This window comes from Phyllopteryx taeniolatus, chromosome 20 (assembly GCF_024500385.1).
Source record: "Phyllopteryx taeniolatus isolate TA_2022b chromosome 20, UOR_Ptae_1.2, whole genome shotgun sequence".
Taxonomy (NCBI): domain Eukaryota; kingdom Metazoa; phylum Chordata; class Actinopteri; order Syngnathiformes; family Syngnathidae; genus Phyllopteryx; species Phyllopteryx taeniolatus.
In genome coordinates, this window is record NC_084521.1 from 1,904,725 (window position 1) to 1,927,566 (window position 22,842).

A 22,842-nucleotide genomic window follows, 5' to 3' on the forward strand; every position below is an offset into this window, starting at 1 on the left:
CATACGTTCGCAAGTAGATGCGTTCCACAAACAAATCTGATTTAGCATGGCCACGGTAGGAGAGCTGGGACATAACGGGGGAACAGTTGATGAGCTTCATTTAGGCAAAAGTAGTGATTTGACTTTGGCACCTTTTTGTGGCAGTTCTAGGCAATTGGGGGGGGGGGTCTATTACTTACAGGGCTCGCTTGGTCTCTATACCGCGTAAATAGCGATATATACGTTTGTGTATTTTGGTTTGGTGGTGTGCCATGAAATTCTGCAAATGTAAAATATGTGCCTCGGTTCAATAAAGGATGGTAAACACTACAAGAGAATGTAGCGAGACAAAACTTAGAATCTTCTTTTGGTAACTGCTCAGTCAAGCTAATCGCAATAAAATCCGGCCGCAATAAAGGACAGCGTAAAACACAGAAATGAAAATCCAATGATGAGAAATCGCTCCAATGCGATCCTACACGAGCTTCCTCATGGCCTCCAAGCGGGACTGTTCTTGCTCACGCCGTGGTTCTCCCTTGCCCTCGTCAGGCTTCTGGCCCTCTCTAGGGCGCCTTCTACTCCCGTGTCTCTGGAGAGCTGCAGATGGCGCTCTCATTTTGCTGCATGACTGCGGCGGCGCTGCACGGCAAGTCCCCTGGGATCGAGGGAGAGCGGCTGTCGTTGTTTTCTGTCCTTTCGCTTTGTCCAGGCAAGGTGGAACAAAAAGGGAACATGGTAGACGTTTCTATCACTGACCGAACTGAGAAGCGTCTTGATTACTTCATGCCCTCAGAGAGGGGAATTATATAGAACAAACCCCCACAATTCACTGGGTGCTGGGAACTGAGCCCTGTTGCACAAAAATCTGTGAATAATTGACACCCCCAAGAAAGCTCATTACTAACGAGGATGGATTAAAAGTGTTTTTTGTGTGTTTTTTACAACAAATAAAGTAGTGAAGGCCTGAAGTACTGTCCAAACAACACATCTGTTTAACTGATGGACTTCATTTTGTCAGAGCTGTGTACTCGCTTAAGTCACGTCGACAGCTCAGTTTTCCAGTTTGGTTCGATTCATAATGGTTTAGATCTGTTAAAACCTGATCAGGCTCGCAATCCGCCCGTCGGCTGTTTTGGCAAGATAGACATAGTTACGTGAATATAGAATTGACAATAAAGCCGCAATTTCCGAGAAACTCAGATTTGGGCGTTTTCTGGGCTGTATCTGAAATGCTCTGATACTGCAACAGCCATGTTCCAAATTGGAAAGTAGTACTGTAATATGTATCAAGGAAGTACGAGTAATGCATCTCGACTAAGCCAAGCTGTTGGGGAGGAGCTAAGTTTAGCCTCGGTTGTTAGTGGAAGTTATGGAGAGTCGCCGCTGCATGAACATGTGCACTTCTGGTGCATTTTTGGAAATAAAATTCAGCTAAAAAGCTTCAGCGATCAGAATTTGTGGTATATTTAGCTTTGAATTATTACTATAGGTGATTATAAACGTCTCGTGTACTGAAGTTTTTCACTGCAACTTGCGCCTGAAAGAAAGAGTACTGAAAAGTTAGGTTGCATATTTGGGAACCTTTTACAGTAGTAGCAAGTTTTTTTTTTTTTTTTTTTTTACTTTACAGAACTGAACCCAGCCATATTGTCAGGTGGAAACAAAGACTTAGTGAGTGTGGCGCACAAACACAAAAGGGTGTGTTTCAACTGTAAAAGCACCAATCGGAAAAAGTCAATTCCCGCATGCAGCAAAATGTTTTGCTGTGTCACGACATGGCCGTCCGCCTTCGCTGCCTCCTCCCAGGAACTCGTAGACTTCATTGTGACTTCAACAACGGTGCAAAAACAAGCATCAATACCCCCGAGCTAAACCTCCTGCCAAATCTCGTTCAAGGTCAAAGGCACATTTCTGCTCTCAAGTCGGAGGCGGCGAGTCTATCTCTGTCTATACGGGAAAGTGTGCGGCCATTATTTTTTCCCCCGGCAGCCTCCCCGTGTGTCATTCGTCCTCTTGAGGAACGGCCGAGGCCGCCTCGTGGAAGCGAGATAAGAAAGCGAGTGAGTTGCAGGTGGGCGAGGTCGATGCGTTCGGGAATATGGTCTTCCCCCGCTGTTTGGTGGTTCACCTCCTGCGTTTTTTTGTTTTTGTTTTTTTTGTGAGGAAATTCCAGATATATCGCTGACGACTGCGGTTTAGAGAACTTTTTATAATGTTTGTAAACGGGCGCCAGGGTGCTTCCAGGTGGACAAAAAAAAACTGAAAATGACGAAGAAACTGGAAATGACAAAAAACTTGTAGAGTTTGGGGTTTCACCACCAGATATTTCCGAAAAGTTTTTTTTTTTTTTTCCCTTCCAAAAAATGTTAGTCTAGCATCCACATCCAAATCGAGTGGATCTCGGAGAAGATCGCAAGCTTGACGGAGAAGATCGCAAGCTACAATGAAAGTGACATACGGGGACCCAAACGTTCATTATCGGATTTGTGGAATCCATTTTTTTCCACAGGTATGTATAAAATATTTGGCTGGGCTGTTTTTTATTGAGTAATTTAGCAAAACTTATTGGCTACCGTGCTAGCTAATGTCAGCGCTAAAGCGTCAAAAGAATTTGTCTTCGCTATTAATCCGAGCAACAGAAAAGTCAATTAACTAGCCAGCCCCTCAATGATCATCCTAATTTAAAATTTTAATTTGTATATTTATGGCTTCAGTGTAGCCGTTAGCTCCGAGTGGCTGCCCGTCACACAATTCCGCAACGCCAAAGTCCCCCGCCGTGCGCACGCATCGCAAGTACGACCGGCATGTCGCTGCCGTGACCTTGATAGGAGGCGGGCGATATCCGTTTCCAAGGTGACGGAGATGACGAGAGCGCCGTATTTCACAGAGAGCCCTAATGAATATACAGCGTGGGTAATTTTGATTGAGCACCGGCCTGCCTCGGGGATAATGACTTTGACGCTTCTTAGAAAGAAGGATGACTTGATGACGATGGATTTGCTTATTTATCCCGAAATTTGCTGCACTTCCTTCCTTCCGTTGATATAAAAAAAACCCAATAATAATAATTAGCTTGATGGTGTGTCTTAAATTCATCTGCCGTAAAACTCTGTGAGGCTCATGTTTTTACTGCGGCTGAGGTCGTCAGCAAACCGATGTTAAATAATGAAAACAGTGAAGATGAGCGAGCCCCGGGGGATGCCGTTGTGGTTTATCGTGGCCCATAAAGATTTTTGTAAAAAAAAAAAAAAACGCGATTGAATATTGACTGCAGTAAAAGTGTTCAATCAGTCATGGCCGCAATCTTGTTGCAAGGACTCACCAGCGGAGGCAAAAGTAATCGCACTCCGTACTTCAGGAGAAGTTCTCCCTAGTTCACATTTCTCCATGTCGCTGCTGTCCCCATTTATTTTTATTTTTTTTATTATTTAAGAGCTTAATCAATCAAGATCTCAACCATGGTTCACTTTACCTCTCCCTATTTACATGTTTATTTACGTCATGTCGCCATCCAAGGAGTTAAGGGGGGGAAAAAGCCCATTTTGACAAAGATGCAGAAAGTATCAAAGTAAAAGATTCAAAGAAAGATTCAAAGTAAAAAGGTGACATAAAAGTAATTATGAAAGTACAGATACCTGAAAAATCTACTTGCGTACTTGCCAATACCGGTACTCACTGAGCTTGGTGGCCACGATGGAGATGTTGTGCCAGGCCACGCTCTCCCTGTCCAGCACCTCATTGGTGGAGATGGTTCCCTCCGCCGGGTCGATGTCGAAGTAGCTGTCCAGGTCACTCCTCCAGTCGATGGAGTACCTGGGAGACAAAATAAAGTTACTTTTTCCCACCCTCTGCCGCCTCGGGCAATAATCATGTTGTCAAAGTGTTCATTAATCTTTGGGAATGCTCATTTCCAGCCAATGTGCCGAGGACGACGTATAAATTCCAATCTGCTAATGGGCCACATGCATTTAGGGCTATGCTGAACAAACCATTTCCTCAGCGAGCATAAGTGAATTACTTTTTTTGGGTGGGTTGGTGGTGGGGGGGGGGGCTCCATTCAGTAGGCATCAATCTCTCAGCCAATCACCAATAGAGGCAGAAAATGTTTCCTACGGAAGCGGCGTGAGACTTGAACGCAGTCAGCTGATAAAAGGTGGTCTTAATGGAGAAGGATGGTGTTGTCACTCAGCGGTAAATAGCCGTTGTCTTTCTTACAAGTGAAACCCGAAATTTATACAACCCGGTCGTATAAATGTATGTTTAAGGAATCCAAAATGTTGGCAAATGGATTTAACAGCTACATTTTTAAATCTGATTTTGGTGTAGTTTTCCTATTTGGATTAGAGTGGACCCCCGGATATTTGACGGCCATTATAACGGAATTGTTCTATTTTATTATTTTTTTTTAAACACAAAAAAATATCTTAAATATGCAGGGATAAACCACTACTAAGCATTTGTGGGTTTGGTTCCCCACAAAAAAGAAGAAAAAAAAGTGATAAATAAAAAAAATTGAAAAGAAAATCAGATCAAATTTTCATGCACAACGGCATGAAAATCAGATCATGCCGTTGTATATTCCAGTATATATTGGCTTTAATAATTTATGCTCTGGTAAATCTTGACACAGTTTTACATCCACACTCTGCGATCATTTCTGTTCGTCTCCTGGAAGCTTGCGGTTATGGATCACATGTTGCAGTACCGGCATGAAACCCGTGGGGGCAGTGTTGAGTACACAAGTGTATTGGAATGTTTTTGGAATGTGGGAGGAAGGCGGAGTACCCGAAGAAAACCCACGCAAGCACGGTGGATTTTCTCCAGGTACTCGGCAAACATGCAAACTCCACGAAATGGCCTGACTCCGGATTCGAACCCAGAACCTTTAAAATGACAGTTAATGAGATTGTAAATGTATCCTCTACTGTCATGTTTCTCGTCAAAAACTTTGTCTTCATATTCTGGGAAAATCTGGATTTAGAGCTCCTTTTTCTGGTGGATTCATTGCTCAACGTCTATTCCAATGCAAAGGAGTATAATATAATAACATAAATGAGCCAAGATAATTCTAATTTCCAGCATTCAGTCATTCTTTTGTGCAGACAGGCTTTAGTTGTAGAGCTGCATATTTAATCATCCGTAACAAACTCACCAATGTCAGAAAGTATTTAAATATTGATCATAGCCCACTCGTGTTGTACTTGAGCAGTCCAATCACCGCATGGGGGACTGCGGTCCGAGGGCTTTTTGCACTGCATATGCAGTATTTGTCATTTCTCTTGAGAATCCAGCCTGGACTTTTTGAAGACCACCTCGCTATGCCACCATCCTGACTTTTCTTCATCGTGTGGCGAGCTACTTGATCCTCTCATTCATATTCATTAATACGTTTTTTTCTTGTCTTTCCCACTGAGTCTCAAAGTGGATGGACGGAGGCATGGCGGGAGGAGGAGGAGGAGGTCTGGCTCATGTGCACAAGATGAGAGAATGATGACCGAAGCAGTTCTCGCTAAATGTTTTACTTTTGGTTTGCCTCCATTTTGTTACTCGTCCTTTCGTTGAACGCCAGGTTCTTGAATTGTCTTGAAATAGGAAGTCATTTTATTGTTGCGTACAAAACAAATACATGGAAAGGTCAGTGCCATTTTTGTGGACAAATTATTATGAGGAGGAATGGACTTAATAATAGATTAATGGATCAACGTGGAATTGGTTGTCGATTAATCGCGTCTTGACGCAATGGAGGCAAAATGGAGTGCGCGGATTGGCCGCAAACAGCAGAGGCGGTGTTGTTTCACTCATTTATCAGCAACCTGGAAACATTCAGGGAGGAAATCTTTCCTCATTTTAAACCTGTATAAAAATCAGTTAACTAATGGATCATAACTGATGAATAATTTCCCCATTATTATTGATTTGTTTTGACAGTTGTTAAATTGTTCACTATGCTACTGCCTCCTGCGGGATTGGAGTGGAACAACATCAAATGCAATTTAGGACTGATTGACTCTTGATCAGGCTCGGGCATTCACTTATTGATTACAGTGAACCTCCGCATATTTGCACTTCGGCATTTGTGAATTCACATTTGTGGATTTGTGGGCTAGCGGTATCCATGAACGTAAATAGTACTGTATGCGAAAAGGCTAAAATATTGCCCAGTGATTTGCTAGCGAAGGCACCATGTTATTTCCTCATAAGTGTCTTTTCACTTTTCAATTACACAGTATTTATTTTCTAAAATAAGGTAAATAGAACAATGTTCTGGGCCTTAAACGGGTTAATTGTATTTCTATTCATTTCAATGAGAAACATTAATTCGGTTTGCGAATGTTTCGGTTCGTGAATGAAGTCGGGGAAAGAATTCATGGACCGAAGTTTCACTGTGCATTGAAGTGAGGAGAGGAGCTTCACTTAGACAAAAGTTTGCTTTGCTGTATAAGCGATTGTCAACCTTTTGGGGGCGTCGGCTCCTCTCTGATTTCGCTTTTGGCGGCAGGTCTTGGTCCCTATCCTCCGTGATTAGTGGTTCATTGTACACAGGTTGCAAATGATTCATCATAAATTGTTGAGGAGCCCACTAATGATGGAAGGTTGCTAATCCTAACCTTCCATCTCTTCCATCAGGCTGAGAGTACGAAACTTTAAGTAGATGTTTTAGGTCCAACACTCATTATGATGCCCATCACGCTTTGTCGCACATTAATTTCCCGTAATTTGCACCACTACCTTAGATGTCGCTAGTTGTGACTCATAAACTTAATGCCATTGTTGATAGTGTCATGGGTGTGTGTTCCGGTTTTGTCTTCCCACTGTCTCATACACACCTGCTCCTGAAAGCCTCTTCACCACCTGCGCCTCGTTCACCCTAATTACCCCTTGCATTTAACCTCGTGTCTCATTCTTTCTAGTCGCCAGTTCGTTGTACCTTGTCGTCGCGTTCCAGCATTCCTTGTTTCCACGTCGCAGACTCACAGTAAGAGTAGACCCTGTTCCGATTAGCGACCTCGCCTTTTTGCCTCACGTTTTTGGATACTGTTGCCTTTTTTGGATTGCCTGCCTGTGTACCGACCTCTGCCCGTATATTAAACCTCTCTTTTTGAAATTGTCCATTTGTTTTGGACGGAACAGAGGATTTCCTATCCTCTGTTCCGTTCATGACAGAACGAACTAGCCATAACATGGATCTAGTGGACTCAGACCCTTGAAGCCCTTCAAGCGCAGGGTCAACGCCTCTCGAAGCAGGAAGAGCAGCTTGCTGCCCTCCACCTTCATCTAGAGGGACTATCAGAACATCAGGACAATATGATGAGACAGTTAGCCTCACAGTTTGAAGTGCTAATGAATATGCTTCAGAAGAAGGAACCAGCTGGCACAGCACCCAATGCCGCCACTGTACCACCGTTTCCAGGTGAAGCACTCACCATGCAGCCACCTGCCACCTCCGCTGCTGTCTGCCCACACCTCTCTTGACCGGAGAGGTTCTCTGGAGATTCTGGGATTCTATTAAGCCGTTAATCACTCAGTACGAACTCCACTTTGAGGTGCAGGCAGCTGGCTTCCCCACCGAGCGGGCAAAAATCGCTTTCGTCATTTCCCACCTGACTGGTCGTGCGGAGGAGTGGGCTACTGCTGAATGGAGCCTCTATTCCGCCGCGTGTCATTCGTGGGCTTTGTTCGTAAAGACTATGGAGCAAATTTTTCAGTTTTCCACACCAGATCGTGAGGCAGCTCGCTCCTTTGTCACCTTACACCAAGGCAAGCGCAGAGTGTCAGATTACGCGATTGAGTTTCGCATTCTAGCAGCTGAGAGTCAGTGGAATAATAGGGCACTGCTCGATGCATTTTTTTTTTGGACTATCCCCCGCCGTCAAAGATCATTTGGTCCCGCTAGACCTGCCGACCAACTTGGACACTCTCATCGCTCTTGCCGTGAAGATCGACAAGAGGCTTTTGGATGGACGGAGTTCGGCGGAGGGCTGCGTCACCGCGCACTTGGAGGATGAGCCTCGGTGACCAGCCAAACCAAGGCAGATCCCTGTTTCCGGTCTCAATCCACTGGCTAGCGTCACCACGGATGAACCCATGCAACTGGGCAGGTTCCGTCTCTCCCCTGAGGAACGTCAACGCCGGCTGAGGGAAAGGCGGTACTTCTACTACGGGCAGTTGGGTCATTCCATGAGTAACTGTCACGTCAAGGTTGCCGGTGCCGGTAGCAAGGGCACGGGAGAGGTGAGTCTGAATTTCATTAAGGAAGACCCTGCCCAGGTCGATCTACGTTCCTACCCTCACCTATGGTCACGAGCTGTGGGTCGTGACCGAAAGAACGAGATCCCGGATACAAGCGGCCGAAATGAGTTTCCTCCGCAGGGTGTCCGGGCTCTCCCTTAGAGATAGGGTGAGAAGCTCGGTCATCCAGGAGGATCTCAGAGTAGAGCCGTTGCTCCTTCACATCGAGAGGAGCCAGATGAGGTGGCTGGGGCATCTGATTTGGATGCCTCCCGGACGCCTCCCTGGAGAGGTGTTCCGGGCACGTCCCACCGGGAGGAGACCCCGGGGACGACCCAGGACACGCTGGAGAGACTACATCCTTCGGCTGGTCTGGGAACGCCTCGGGATACCCCCGGAAGAGATGGATGAAGTGGCTGGGGAAAGGGAAGTCTGGGCATCCCTGCTAAAGCTACTGCCCTCGCGACCCGACCTCGGATAAGCGGTAGAAGATGGATAGATGGATGGATGGATGGATGGAAGACCCTGCCCGGGTTCTAAAGTGACACTATGCTCTCCTGATCAAGAAATCCATACACCTGTATTAATTGACACTGGTTCTGGTGCAAATTTACTCAACTCCCTCCTCGTTAGACGTATGCACTTTAGAACCTTTCAAATAAAACGCCACCGCAACACCTATGCTGCAGATGGCAGTTTTATGGGCAAGATCACTCACCGACCCAAACACTCACATTGACATTTCCTGATTCTCACTTGGAACGCATTAGTTTTCATGTTTTTGACGCCATGAATCATGACCTTATTTTAGGGAACCCATGGTTGAAATTACATAACCCCCACATTGACTGGTCCTCTGGGCAGGTTATGTCATGGGGGAGCAATTGCCCCCAGAACTGTTTTAAGCTTCCATGTGATGTTCAGGGCTATGTTTCAAATGACAATCCACAGACCCCATCTGGGGATCCTGACTTATCTCAAGTGCCCACCTGTTACCAGGACATTAAAGAGTTTTTTTTCCCAAGTCCAAGGCCAAATCCCTTCCACCCCACAGCTCTTATGACTGTGCTGTTGACTTGCTGCCTGGAACCACACCCCCACGAGGGAGGTTATTCTCTCTTTCAGGGCCGGAACACAAGGCTATGAAGGAGTATGTGGACGAATCACTGGCAGCCGGGATTATTCGCCCATCTTCATCCTCTGCGGGAGCTGGATTTTTCTTTGTGGACAAGAAGGACAATACTCTGCGACCCTGTATCGATTACCGGGGTCTCAACGACATAACGGTGAAAAACAGGTACCCTCTTCCTCTCATCTCCACCGCCTTTGAGTTCCTGGAGGGAGCCAAGGTTTTCACCAAACTCGATTTAAGAAATTCATATCATTTAGTCAGGATAAGGGAGGGGGATGAATGGAAAACAGCACTCAACAGACTAATGGGACATTACGAGTATTTGGTGATGCCTTTTGGACTAACTAACGCTCCAGCTGTGTTTCAGAACTTTGTCAATGATGTCCTGCGTGACATGTTGAATGTGTACGTTTTTGTATATTTGGACGATATTTTGATATTCTCCCCGGATGAGGAGACTCACAACATTCATGTTCGCTCTGTTTTGCAGCAGTTACTGCAGAATGAACTACATATCAAGGCTGAGAAATGTGAGTTCCACAAGGCGTTGCCAAGACTCAATCTGTGGTCGAACAGCGCTTTTGGTGGCCCAGTGTTAGAAGGGAGGTTACCAATTATGTCAATGCTTGCCAGGTATGGGCTGCTAATAAGTTCTCTCGTAAACGTCCTTCTGAGGAGTTGTAACCCCTGCCAATACCACAACGTCCTCGGTCAGACATCTCCGTAGACTTTGTGATGGAATTACCGGCCTTGAAAGGAAATACCACCATTCTCACAGTCGTGGACAGGTTCTATAAAATGGCACACTTCATTGCACTCCCGAAACTCCCCTCAGCTAAAGACACTGCCGAGTTAATGATACACCAGGTATTCAAGTTCCATGGTTTCCCCAAGAATGGGGTATCCGATAGGGGTCCCCAATTCATTTCGCAATTTTGGAAGGAGTTTTGCAATCTCATAGGTGCTACAGTCAGTCTGTCATCTGGGTTTCACCCTGAAACCAACGGCCAAACCGAGAGGCTGAACCAGGACCTGGAGACTGGGCTCCGATGTCTCGCTTTACAGGAGCCACGATCCTGGTCTCAGAAACTGGTTTGGGTCGAATTCTCTCACAATTTCCTCCCCTTTGCATCCACTGGTCTATCGCCTTTTCACGTTGTGCATGGTTACCAACCATCTCTATTTCCTGCCATAGCCCCAGAGTCCACAGTTCCAGTGGCATTGAGCTTGGTGAGACGCTGCAGGAGGACCTGGGAGCGAGCCCACCAGATGCTGCTGTACCAGGGACGGTCCTACAAAACCGCTAACACTAACCCTGGGTCAGCGAGTTTGGCTCTCTACCAAACATATTCCACACCGGGTGGAGTCCAGGAAGCTCTCTCCCAGGTTCATTGGGCCCTTCCCCATCACAAAGATCATCAACCCTGTCACCGTGAAGCTTAGGCTCCCAAGGTCGATGCGGGTCCACCCTGCTTTTCACGTCAGCCTGCTCAAGCCCGCCCGGGAGTCCCCTCTGGTCCCGCCTTCCAGGCTCCCTCCTCCCCCCCGGTTCGTGGATGGGGGCCCTGTCTTCACTGTGAGGCGGCTGTTGTCGTCTCGTCGGAGGGGGTTTCAATATCTGCTGGACTGGGAAGGCTACGGGCCTGAGGAACGTTCATGGGTGCCATCTGCGTTTATCGTGGTTGACTCATTCATTCGGGACTTCCACGTTGCTCATCCAGGTGCTCCGGGGCCGCCTCGGGCCGGCAGTTGGGGGTGGGGGGGGTGGGGGGGGTACTGTCATGGGAGTGTGTTCCGGTTGTTGTCTTCCCACTGTCTCATACACACGTGCTCCTGAGAGCATCTTCACCACCTGTGCCTCGTTCAGCCTAATTACACCTTGCATTTAACCTCGTGTCTCATTCTTTCTCGTTGCCAGTTCGTTGTACCTTGTCATCGCATTCCAGCAATCCTTGTTTCCACGTCACAGACTCACAGTAAGACTAGACCCTGTTCCGATTATCGACCTCGCCTTTTTGCCTCACGTTTTTGGATACTGTTGCCTTTTTTGGATTGCCTGCCTGTGTACCGACCTCTGCCCGTATATTAAACCTCTCTTTTTGAAACTGTCCATTTGTTTTGGAGTCGTGCATTTTTGGGTCCTATCCTCTGTTCCGTTGATGACAGATGGTGTTAATTGGCTCCAGAGAACACCACACACTGTACTAGAGGGGGAAAACATTATGCTCACTCTCGGTAGTCGCTAGTTTTTACACCATGAATGTTCACCAGCAACCGCGGTCTTTTTGGAGGCGAGCGTTTTAATGCAGAAAAGCTCCTTAAAACCTGACCACCATTCAACATTCATGGTCTTTTGTCTCCCGGATAACAGCACGCACTGCTGCTAAATAGCATAGCGACCTAAAAGCATGCTTGCCTATGCATGACGGCCGCAGCTCTCTATTGTTTTTTACTGCACGATGCACCACTGATCGATGGGCGTGTCGTCAACGCTACGGATGAATATTTAACATGCAGGAGACAAAGTGCAGTTTTACAAGCGAGTGACCTTGTAGTTTTTTTTTTTTTTTTTTTTTTGCTGGCCAAATGTCAGCTCCTTGCATTTGTTTTTGTTTAGTCCCATGGTAAAATATTCATTTAAAAAGATCTCCGGACCGCGTAACGCATGGTGCGTTTGTCCGTCATACCCTGACAGCACGTCCCGAGCCATCTCTGCGCTTTAATAGATTTGAAGAACAAAAGGCTTCTCATCCATTTTTAAGACCGGTCTATTGTTGCGGCACTCAGGCGGGCCGACGTTTGGGGGGGGGTTCGTGATGGCGTGAAAGTGTGAGGGCATCAAGAGTTGAGCTTCTCTTGTCACATCCATAACGGGCCGCTGATGTTTAAACGTCTCCCCTGGTAATTACTCGAGACGGAGCAACACTAAAGTGCAAGACTTGAGCTTCTATTAAGATCCTATCGCACGAGTGGACAGTGTTTTACTTGTAGTGCTCTTTTTGTTCCCCCCGCACAGTGTAATCCACTTTCTGTAGAGTTATTTTTATGTCGAAAAAGCTGCACTGCTGCAACAACAATGTGATTGCGTGTGCAGGAAGTGTTAGCTTTGTCATCTTCAGTTTAACTTCAGAAAATCCGCTTTGGTACATCAGTCGGAAACATTTATTAGTTTTGCCTATATTTTGTCCTTACGGATTTGACCTGCCGTCCGTTTCTTTTTCAGCACTCGGCTGAGATTATTGTAAGATATTGTAACAAGGCAGGAACCGGATTGATTTTGAGTCCGACGTCAAAATGATGAGCTATCGTCGTTATTGGTGTTATTGTTCTTCTGTCAGAGTAAGAACAGGAAAGATTCTGAAGGGTATGCATTCCCGAGGGCCGAGTTCAAATGTCAAATCGCCACGAGCTCGTGTTCAGCGGTCGTTTGGTGGGAACGTGCTAGCAATGTATGATCATGACATCAGTGTAAAAATTCTGTTAACACTGTTAAATGTTTATATTGTGTGATCTAGAATGAAGTATTTTCAAACTTTAGTAATTCTTGTTCTATGGCTGTGCGAGATGCCTATGCATTTTGAACCATTCCTTACCTCTTCCTCTTTTTCTGGGAATTTTGCTGCGTTTTAAATCCCTTTTACACATTTTTTCAACAACTGCATAGTTATTTTACGACATATTCACCAAGACTTTTTAAAATAAATAAAAAAACTTACTCACTTTTTCAGGAACAGCAAATTTTTAAAACATTTTTTAATATTGGGTCTTATTTAACAGAACTTGTGATGACAACACTTGTTCTTGAATCCTTCTTATGCACTTTTTCAAAAAGACTGCATTGATTTTACGCTTTATTTAATCTAATCAAAAACGAAATATTGGGTCTTATCCAGAAATACTTTTTCGGACAAAAAAATGTTCTTTTTTAAGCACTTTTGAAAGAAAACTGCATTGTTTTTATGACCATTTTTTTCTGCTTCTTATCAGTAACCAAATATCGGGCCCTGATTCACCAAGTGTTCTTTCAATTATTAAAAATGTGTTATCTCTTTTACTCACTTTTTCCAAGAAGACTGCAATTTTTTTTACGACATATTTTTGGCTTCTTTTAACAATAAGATTGCATCGAGGGGACTATTTTTTATTATTATTTTCTTCTTATGAGATTTTACTGATGGAACACTTGCCGAGACATCAGATTTGTTCTTAAATCCAGCCATTTTCTGTACCGCTTATCCTCGTGGGTGAGCTGGCGCCTAGCTTGGCTGAGTTTGGGCGAGAGGTCTGGGAACACCCCGGACTGATCGCCAGCCAATCGCAAATCGAGCCTCACTACATTTCATTGTCTTCTAACTGTACGAACCCCAAAATATTGGGTCTTATTCACCAAGACATCTGGTTTGTTCTGAAATCCTTCTTGTGAAAATATACTGATAAATGTTTGAATGTCAACATGAAGCCTGACTACCTCTCAGAAAGTCGGCGCTCTCGTAAGGTCGAGACAAGTTCAGAGCCGCCAAGCGACGGCGCTAATGTGATTGCGATGTTGGGCCGGCATTGATTGATTGATTGTTCCTGCGGTTGATGACAAAAGTCCTCCACTTGGAAGGCGGCGGCGGCCTTGATGAACAAGGACCGCAGACATCGACGAGCAGATTAAAAGACCTAAACGCTTCAATCACGCGGCTCGGAAAGAAAGCGTCAGGACGGTCCGTCCAATAGCGAGCAGCCGCATTGTGTTCTTCCCAAGCAGTGTCGTTTAGAGAGCACTTCATTAGGAGGCCAAAGCGCTTCATTTGTTCTCATAATTATATTTAGATTTATAATTGGAAATAATTGCATTACATCTTCATGTTTGTCAATGTCCATTGTTAGAATGGGCTGGAAATGTTGGGCCTCGTTTGCTAAGACTTCTCAGGACAAAATTTTTTTTCCCCCTAAATCTTTCTTGCACACTTTTTCAAGAAGACTGTTATATTTTCCTAAAATAGCAAGACATCTAACAACACCCACGGGTAAATGATTCCCCTCTAAAAGGCTTGTAATTGTTTATAGATACCATAAGGTGGTGGTGGTAAAGCACTACTTTTGTCTAAATGGAGCTCCTCAACTCACTCAAAATGGTGCCTCTGAGCACAAAAACAGTAAATAGTGAGTTTTTCAGTGAATAACAAAGGATAGGTTAAAAACAAATCTACAAATGGGTGAATTCGCAAATGCCGAACCACATTTTTCACAATGCATTTTTTCACCTTAACAACAAATTATTACCCATTTTTTTGCCCAGACTTCATGTTTGTTCTCAGGCAAATTTCTTGAATCCATCTTACGCACATCTTAGTCACAATGATGACCCCCCCCCCCCCCCCCCCCACCCCATCACATCATTAACAAAATACGACAACAGATTTTTTTTAAATCAGTCTTATGCTCTTTTTCAATGTTTTCTTCATTGTCTTTTTTTTATATAACATTTTATCTCAGCGTGGGGTTTAATTTATTTCATTAACACTCTTTTGAAATCCAATATGGCTTAGCAAAATCATTGTTGAAATCCCTTTATTGTTTTGTCACATTTGTTTTTAGATCATCAAAGTACATTTTCATTTCTGTAATGACTTTTTTTTATTTTTTTCAATTAACTTAATTATTTTGCAAAGCTACAAATACCTCCTGAGTGGTTTGTTCCGTTTTGTAACCATGACAACCATGCAGTTTGCTTAATGGAAATACTGTTGCTGTAGTTGACGTCTGCGGACGACCGGCTTCCAGAAAGGAAGTTTTATTATTTTTTTTCTTGGAGTTGAACGTCACCTGACTGGACTGCTACTGGCGTCCAAGTCCTGCGCCGTCACCGCGCCAATGATGGTGCCCGCCGGTGTGTCCTCGTACACATCCATCACGTAGGCGGGCTTATTGAACACCGGAGGCTCGTCAACATCCAGGACGTTAATCTTCACCGTCGCCGTGTCTTTGAAGGCCCCGAAGGTCTGGAATCGGGGATCCAGATGAGCGTTGGACGCGTCAACCTTGAAGGTGTATGCCTTCTTGCTCTCGTAGTCCAGCGGCTGGAGGACAAAAATAAGAAAACGAGACGGGTTCAAGTAACAATCACCAGCAACTGCCGGTTCTTTGTCATCTCAAGCCATTATGGTGTCATTACCCCTTAACATCCATTTGATAAGTTGTTTTTGGAAGTCAGTGTCAAGCTGGATGGACCAGATCAGTGGTTGCCAACCGTTTCTATGCTCTGCTCCCGCAGAATAAACGCTTAGAACCCCCATACAAGTGATAATAACAATAATAGCACCCCCCGGATAGCTAGAAAACAAATTAGCATCTGCCACTGATTTGTGAGATGGACATGAAATCCGGCGAACTTGTTCATCGTGAAAAGACTCACGAAAATCAATCAAGAACCTATGCAGTGTTTGTTGGCCATTTTGTTTTCGAAGGTGTCATTCTACGAGAATTTTGGCCATTTGCAGGGATTGAACATGAGCAAACGTGGTGGCTCTGACAAGTTTGATTATCAGTACTCAAAACACATCAAATTTGGAAAGCATGTTTTTCATGACTGGATGAGATAATCTATGTTGTGAAACAGTTTGTAAACCAAGTTGGTTTAAAGGTGTCATTCTTTGAGTATTACGGCCATTTCCTGGTTGTGCCTAACCAGACTCTTCCTAGGGAAATTCAATCGGGAGTGGGTGTTAGATAATATAATTTGTCTTAATTGTCAAAGTTGTGAGTTTTCTTCACGGTCTGTGAGCAGAGCTTGGTGGAAAAGAAAGCTAGGACCCCGCCGGAATGTTAAAAAAATAATTTTAAAAATCTCATCGGCAGATTAATTTGTTGATGATAAGATGCATAAAAAGTCTAAAATGAACAGGAAGTCTGCCATTTTAAATTCAACGCCGTAATTTTGGCCAATTCCAAGGGTCGTAATTTAACCAACTCGATCAGCCAAACGAGCCAAAATTGGAATTATGAACCAGTGGGGCTTTGTTACCACAGTAACCGGGGGACTAGCAAGCGGCTATTTATTCTGAAATAGCCCGGAGTGTGAAGGGAGAGACTAGAAGAGAAAGCTGAAAAATAAATCCTGACATTTTCACTCCAGGAGGCAGCAGTTTATCACAAAGCTGCCGAGTGACACTTATAAATTTAGCGTTCCAATAGAAATAGCTGAACTTTTCCCCTCGTGCACAAAACTTCTCATGAATGATAAGTTTTTGAGAGGTTCACGTGTTCAACCTTCCAGCAGCTTCCGACACGTCAGCTCAGGGTCAATTTGTCAAACGCGAGCAGACGAATGCGCATCGCCGACATGTCTACGTCTGAGGCGTGAACGTCCTGACAGCGGTGACATGCTTGTTCTCGCCTCCGCCTGTCTTCTGCCCTCTCATGTGAGACCACCGACGCTCGGCGATACCTCACCGCGGTCACGCTCCGCCGGCCCCGCAGTCGCACGAGAGACGTTTGCGTTCCGTGTACTTCAAATGGACTAACAAGGCGGCACCTCGGCAACAACGCCACCTGCCTTCCCGTCCTGGGACACCTGATTTCTCTGGCAGCTTGTTTGGAAAACGGTTACGATAGCTTTTGAATGAGGGGAAGTGATTGTTTTCTGTGTGACCTTCAACCTAAACTAGTCGGAGTGCAGCTTCTCGAAGATATAGTGTGCTTTTCCAAGCTATCTGTCATCTGGATTTTTATGTTTTTTTTTGTTTGTTTTTTTACGAAAGTAGGACTTTTTGCACAATAACTTTACAATTGTGGTCCCAGGAGGTTAAGTGGGCTGGTTCACATGACCTTACCCAAGGCCAAAATGTTAACAAACTCAACTGTCAGTTACTGAAAATGACCTGGAAAAATGGATGCTACTTTGTCTCCAATCTTTTTTTATCCATCCATCCATTTTCTGAGCCGCTTCTCCTCACTAGGGTCGCGGGCTGCCGGAGCCTTTCCCAGCAATCTTCAGGCAGGAGGCGGGGTACACCCTGAACCGGTCACCAGCCAATCGCAGGGCACACACAAACAAACAACCATTCGCGCTCACATTCACACCTACGGGCAATTTAGAGTCTTCAATCAACCTAGCACGCATGTTTTTGGGATGTGGGAGGAAACCGGAGTGCACGGGGAGAACATGCAAACTCCACATAGGCGAGGCCGGGATTCGAACTCCGGTCCCCAGAACTGTGAGGCAGATGTGCTAACCAGTCGTACACCGTGCCGCCACGCCAGCACAAAGCTCCCTGTCCACACGCTGGCTGTTAAATGGGACTGTTTATTATTTTTTTATGCCCTCGCTCTTCTGCCTTTCTCTGTAGTTCTTCAAAATTGCTCTGGCTTTTTTGTGTAACCTGCAATCACACACTACTATATTTTAGTCTCCTATACTATATACTCGAAGTGCATTTTTTTCCAAGTCCTAAACATAAATTGCATCGGTTTGAGGTGAGACTTGAGATGTCACAGGCATCCTCAGATGTTCGTCAAGTCGTCAGTCTTCTTAATTTTATGGTCGTCTTCCCGTGGAGCAGGTGTCCGTTAAAGGAAGGCGGTGGGGAGGAGAAGAGAAAAAAAGAAAAAAAAAGACGCCGAGGCCTGCCAATCTAAAAGCAATCACTGACCATCAACTGCCGTGATTGGTTTGATTACAGCGCAGCAGATGCAACCGCACCAGGCTCTTGTAGCCGCACTGGGGAAATGCAGCAGGAAATACACTCTGTCCTTTTCCACGGCGGAGGCTGACAGCCTCGCCTCCCAGATTCAACATCTCCCTTTTAGAAGACAGAATTCATTGCGGCTGGTATTCAAAGCTCCCGACTAAAAGGCCTCAAACGCCTGGACAAACGACGACGGCATGTATCGGAAATCAGCAACAGCAGAAAGAGATTGAACATTCCGTCCCAACACTGTGGTAACACGTTGTAGGATCCGTTTTTAAGGAGGTCAGAGTGCTGTTTTGATCAAACTAACACGAGGTGACTGGGGTTCAAATGCCTCCAGGCCAACTCAATTCAGTCCTTGAGTGCTTTTGCGCTGATAGCGAAGCAGGCCTTTGATGACTTCACTGGCTCTTAATTCAAGTGCGAGACCACCATGCACAATGTGGCTACCAGGGCTATGAGTGGCAGAGTTTAAGATATATTAGCAGAAAACAGACTATAATACATCACTATTAATTAAAATGAAGGAAAACATTGAGCACATAAATATTACAGTTCTGTAGTCTGTAGGTCTTTCTATTTATGTTGGGCTACTGTATTTATTTTGACCCAAAATAATCCATTTTTGTATTTATATGAATAATAATAAAATACAATAAATGTATTTATTATAACACAAATGCATTGTAATATTGCATAGTTACATAGCAACATTTACATTTGTAACTATATAATGTATATTTTGGCTTCTTGATTAATTTGATTAATACAGATTATTTTTGGGGCTCATTGATTTACACATACTGGTGCTGGGACAGCTACAAATGATTTTAATTTAGTATATTTTTTTATTTATACAATTTAAAAAATGCCTTTTTTAGTTAGTCTCATTCTTGATAAAAATGTACATTTAAAATATAGAGGGGCTTATTTATACATTCATACATAAATAGAAAAAGTTTCAATGTAAGTATTCTTAAAATAAAAATAATTTGATTTAAAAATATAAAAAAATCTTGCATTTGCAATTATTTTAATGGTTAATTGATATTGATTTTTTTAATACAGTCTTGGTATTGCCATTATTTAAAAAAAATATATCTATATATAGTGTATATCACTGCCATCCAGCAGAATCCTTGTATTTCCAAAAGCATTATTTGTAGGGTTTCATGGGATTGCTAAAAAGTGCAAGCTATTTTCAACGCTATAGATTGGTCGCTAATTTGTAAAAATAACATTACTAATAGTATATAGCATACATTTTGGCTAAAAAGTAATAAATTGACCAAATACGGACATAGGCTTCCACCCTGCAGTGATGATATACTTTTGTTTTTGTTTTTTTGTTTTGTTTTCTAATTTGGTGTATGGATAGTGACCTGGTACTGAGGGCTTGCGATTGACTGTAAAGGGAAGCAGCACGCGTGAGGTTCAGCTGAAGCGTGGGTGGAAGAGGGGCGGCAGTGCCGGGTGGTTGGCCAGCAGGGGGGCGCGCGGACGAGACCTCATTAGCGGTCTCGCGCTGCATCTCCACCGTTAGGAAAAAGAGGGAAATAGGTCCTCTCAGTGTGGAGCGAGCGCTCCTTTGCACGCAAAGATCAGTGCTACATTTTCTACCATGTAGAAAGCGCAGCCGGCCTGACAAACAACCTTTCAGGTCATATAATTGCAAATACATTTAAAGGCGAGGTGGGTGGGGGTGTTGTTGTTCTGGGCCGGTGGATGCCATGATGACAAAGGACAGGTTTTTTTCTTTTCTTTTTTTTTTTTTTGAAGCTACATTCTTTGAAAAATAAATGCTGCATGTTCAAAACTGACCACATATGATTCAGTAAATCAGTAAATTATTCCGCCAGAAGATGATCGCCAAATCTGGCTTGTTTTATTTTATTAAAGGCATTGGTTAGCTAGCATTGGTGGTTAGCATGTCTGCCTCACAGTCCTGAGGTTCGGGGTTTTCTCCAGGTGTTCCGGCTTCAACTTCACTGAAAGGTGCTTTTGAGACTTCCCCATTTCACCCAAAAAAGTTGGGATGTTCCATTCCAAAATATGTGAGCTAGCTGTCAGGTTGGAGGAGTTTGGCTAATGTTAGCATTTAATAAGCACATAGTGGACCATCAGTTAGCAACATGGTTCCGTTGACTGTGACAAGCTGACTGTGTTCTGTTTTACAAACATATTTTGAATTTCTGAAAGGTTTTTATACCAAATTGATATTTCACTATGACACAGTGGACATTCTAAGTTTGACAAAATCAACTATACACATGGTGAAAATTGTGAATCATAAGTGTAAATATTGACTCCACAAATTTCTGTTTCAGCCCATTTTGAAATACTGTATACCTTTGATTCTTTGGCACATCTATATTGTACCGTGACAATATTGCACATTTCATTATGTATTGGTAATTTTAGAAAATAAACACAAAATTATTAATATTGTTTTTGGTTTACATCTACGTTGCCACGAGACAATAATTTAAATTTACTTGAATTTGTCTTACACAAATGAGTTTAGAGTTGCATATGGCGACATGACTAACAAGCAGAATGTCTTCACTCCAGTTTATGAAAGAGTCGTCGTCTCGGAACATGTTTGTCATTTAACAGGAATAACATGAGGCCAGTGGGGGGCGACGAGGAGCTTTGTGTTAATGAGAAGATGAGCTAACGTGTCAGAGAATCAAACTAGATGTGGTGGCCATAAGGGAAATATCCCAGGAAGTCATTCTCCGACTTTTTCCAGGAGGTTGACCTAGTTTGACGTGATTGGCTGCCAGGCAGCGGGCGTCCACCTGCGCTCGGGTTTCAAGCTTCTCATAACAGTCCGAGCCCGGTGCGGATGCCACGAGGAAGCGTATCGACGGCCAAATTTTGCTTGCCGCTTTTCCTCGTCGCGTGTCGAGTGCACATCACAACTGCAGTCACTTGAAATTCCAGACAGGTTCTCATGCCCTTTGATATGCAAATGTGCACCTTCAGTGCACCGCCACTGACGCCGAATGAAGCATCCTCGCGCTTCACAATAGAACCTGAGTTGCTCCTAATATGGACCATGAGCTAATCAAGGCATCGCGCCTTTTGCCGCTTTTTTCCCAGCGGCCAACCAGTAGATGCACAAATGAGCTTTCATTCCTTGGAAATGAAGTCGTACGGAACGAGGTTTGAGAGGCGCGGTCAAAGAGAGAAGAAAGCACAAGGCAAAACAACAACAACAACAACAAAAAACTAACAGATACAAAATAACTGCGTGATTAATGGCCAACCGGAGCTGATGCCACTCACAAGGCCACACCCCTTAATGGCACATGGCAACACACATAAGACTAAGACTTTCGGCTGAATTATACTTTGTTTTCAGTTATATTTCTCAATACATTTCTTTACTAAAAACAATGGAAAATAGTGCTGTTTTTCTGCAACTGATATCAGTTTAATTTATTTCAATGGGGAAAATGTAGAATGGGCGATCGGTATAGGACTGACATCGAGTAAGTCCTCCTCGCCAGTAGTTGATGCTACACTTCAGCGGTTTGACACACTGTCGAATAATCATGTGCGCCAGAGAGAAAGAGAGGCCAATTTGTCATTGTGTTAATTGACATTTGTATCAAAAGTACGAGTGGTATTGGTATCTGGGAGTACTTCAGTGAATACTCATACTGGTATGAGTATCTGGTCTTTTTTTACAAAAGTACTGGAGTGACTCCAAATACCGGAGGCAAATCTCTTGTTTGTTTCAAACACAGTTGGCGAATAAAGATGATTCTGAGTAGTAGTAGTGGCAAAATGCCTGCAAAGAATTTGAGTGGAAATGAGAGGAAAGTCCAGCAAGTTGACAAGAAGCATGTTTTCATTGCAAGTCAAGTGCCAGAAAAAAAGCGTCAGTTGCTGCGTAGACGCAGGCGTAAAAGAGAAATCCGCTTTGGAATATTGAATGTTCTCCTCACACCGGCACCGGCCATTATAATGAGCGAGGGAGGGGGGTCGCCGCGGTCTTGTGCCAGGGCCCGTAGGGGGGAGTCAGCATCACTTGGAATCACAAGCAGGCTGATTCCATTTGTTTGCAATGCAGCGCAAAAGGTGTTACGTGGAGAGATTAAAGAGCGGCAGAAAAAACGTCAAAAATATTGAATCTGTCAGCCGTGCGGCAGCGGCGTTAAATCTGCTAAAGCGCATTATCATATATTTACAAAGACACTTGTGAATCATTAACATGTCTCACGTGACTTATCCAGCTGGAGTGACTGAAAGTCAAGCTAACTAGCGAATTGAATGACGCGGGTGCTGGCAAATGTTGTCGGATTTCATTTGGTGGTCAAAACTTTGAAGGTTGGAGCACAGTGATTGTGGTCTTGGTGATATTCTGGACCGCTTACAACTAACCAAAATCCACAGCGACCAGCCACCATTGAAGGTTTGTCAATGCTAAGCTATGCTCTTTTTTTCCACATTTGTCATTGGGGCGTTATTAGCAATCCCAGTTGCAGGCCATATGGCTAAATAATGCACCCTCCAAATAGCGATAAATAGTACAGTACATTTGTGGAGTGCGCAGCTCTTTGTCGGAGCTGAACAACTGATTCCCCGTGCGGGGCTGAAAAATGCAAACAGCAAAAACCAACGACTTGCATTTTTAAGACTGGTGACTCACGAGCGCAGCTTGTGCTATTTAAATCGGCAAACGGTGTCAGGTGACGGTGCGTCGACTCGAGACGTTGCCGATGGGTCAGGAAAGAATCTTTTGAAAGATGCCAAAAGTAGAACAGTGCCCAAAGTGTACCAATATGAAGTCAGGCCTTAACAAGCGCTCACATT

At 44.2% G+C, this 22,842-nt stretch overlaps 1 protein-coding gene across 3 annotated transcripts in view; it reads right to left on the bottom strand.

Moving 5' to 3' along the window:
• The window catches only part of LOC133470382 (cadherin-12-like), a 132,879-nt gene that overhangs the window by 35,042 nt on the left and 74,995 nt on the right, over positions 1-22,842 (bottom strand). For all 3 annotated transcript variants that reach the window (XR_009785967.1, XR_009785968.1, XM_061758733.1), the window contains 2 exons: positions 15,155-15,408; positions 3,656-3,792 (listed from right to left, as the gene is read on the bottom strand). Coding sequence is in view for 1 of the 3 variants with exons in the window: in XM_061758733.1 (XP_061614717.1) it covers positions 3,656-3,792; positions 15,155-15,408 (391 nt within the window). In the remaining 2 variants the exon portion in view is untranslated. The remainder of the gene's footprint in view (positions 1-3,655; positions 3,793-15,154; positions 15,409-22,842) is intronic.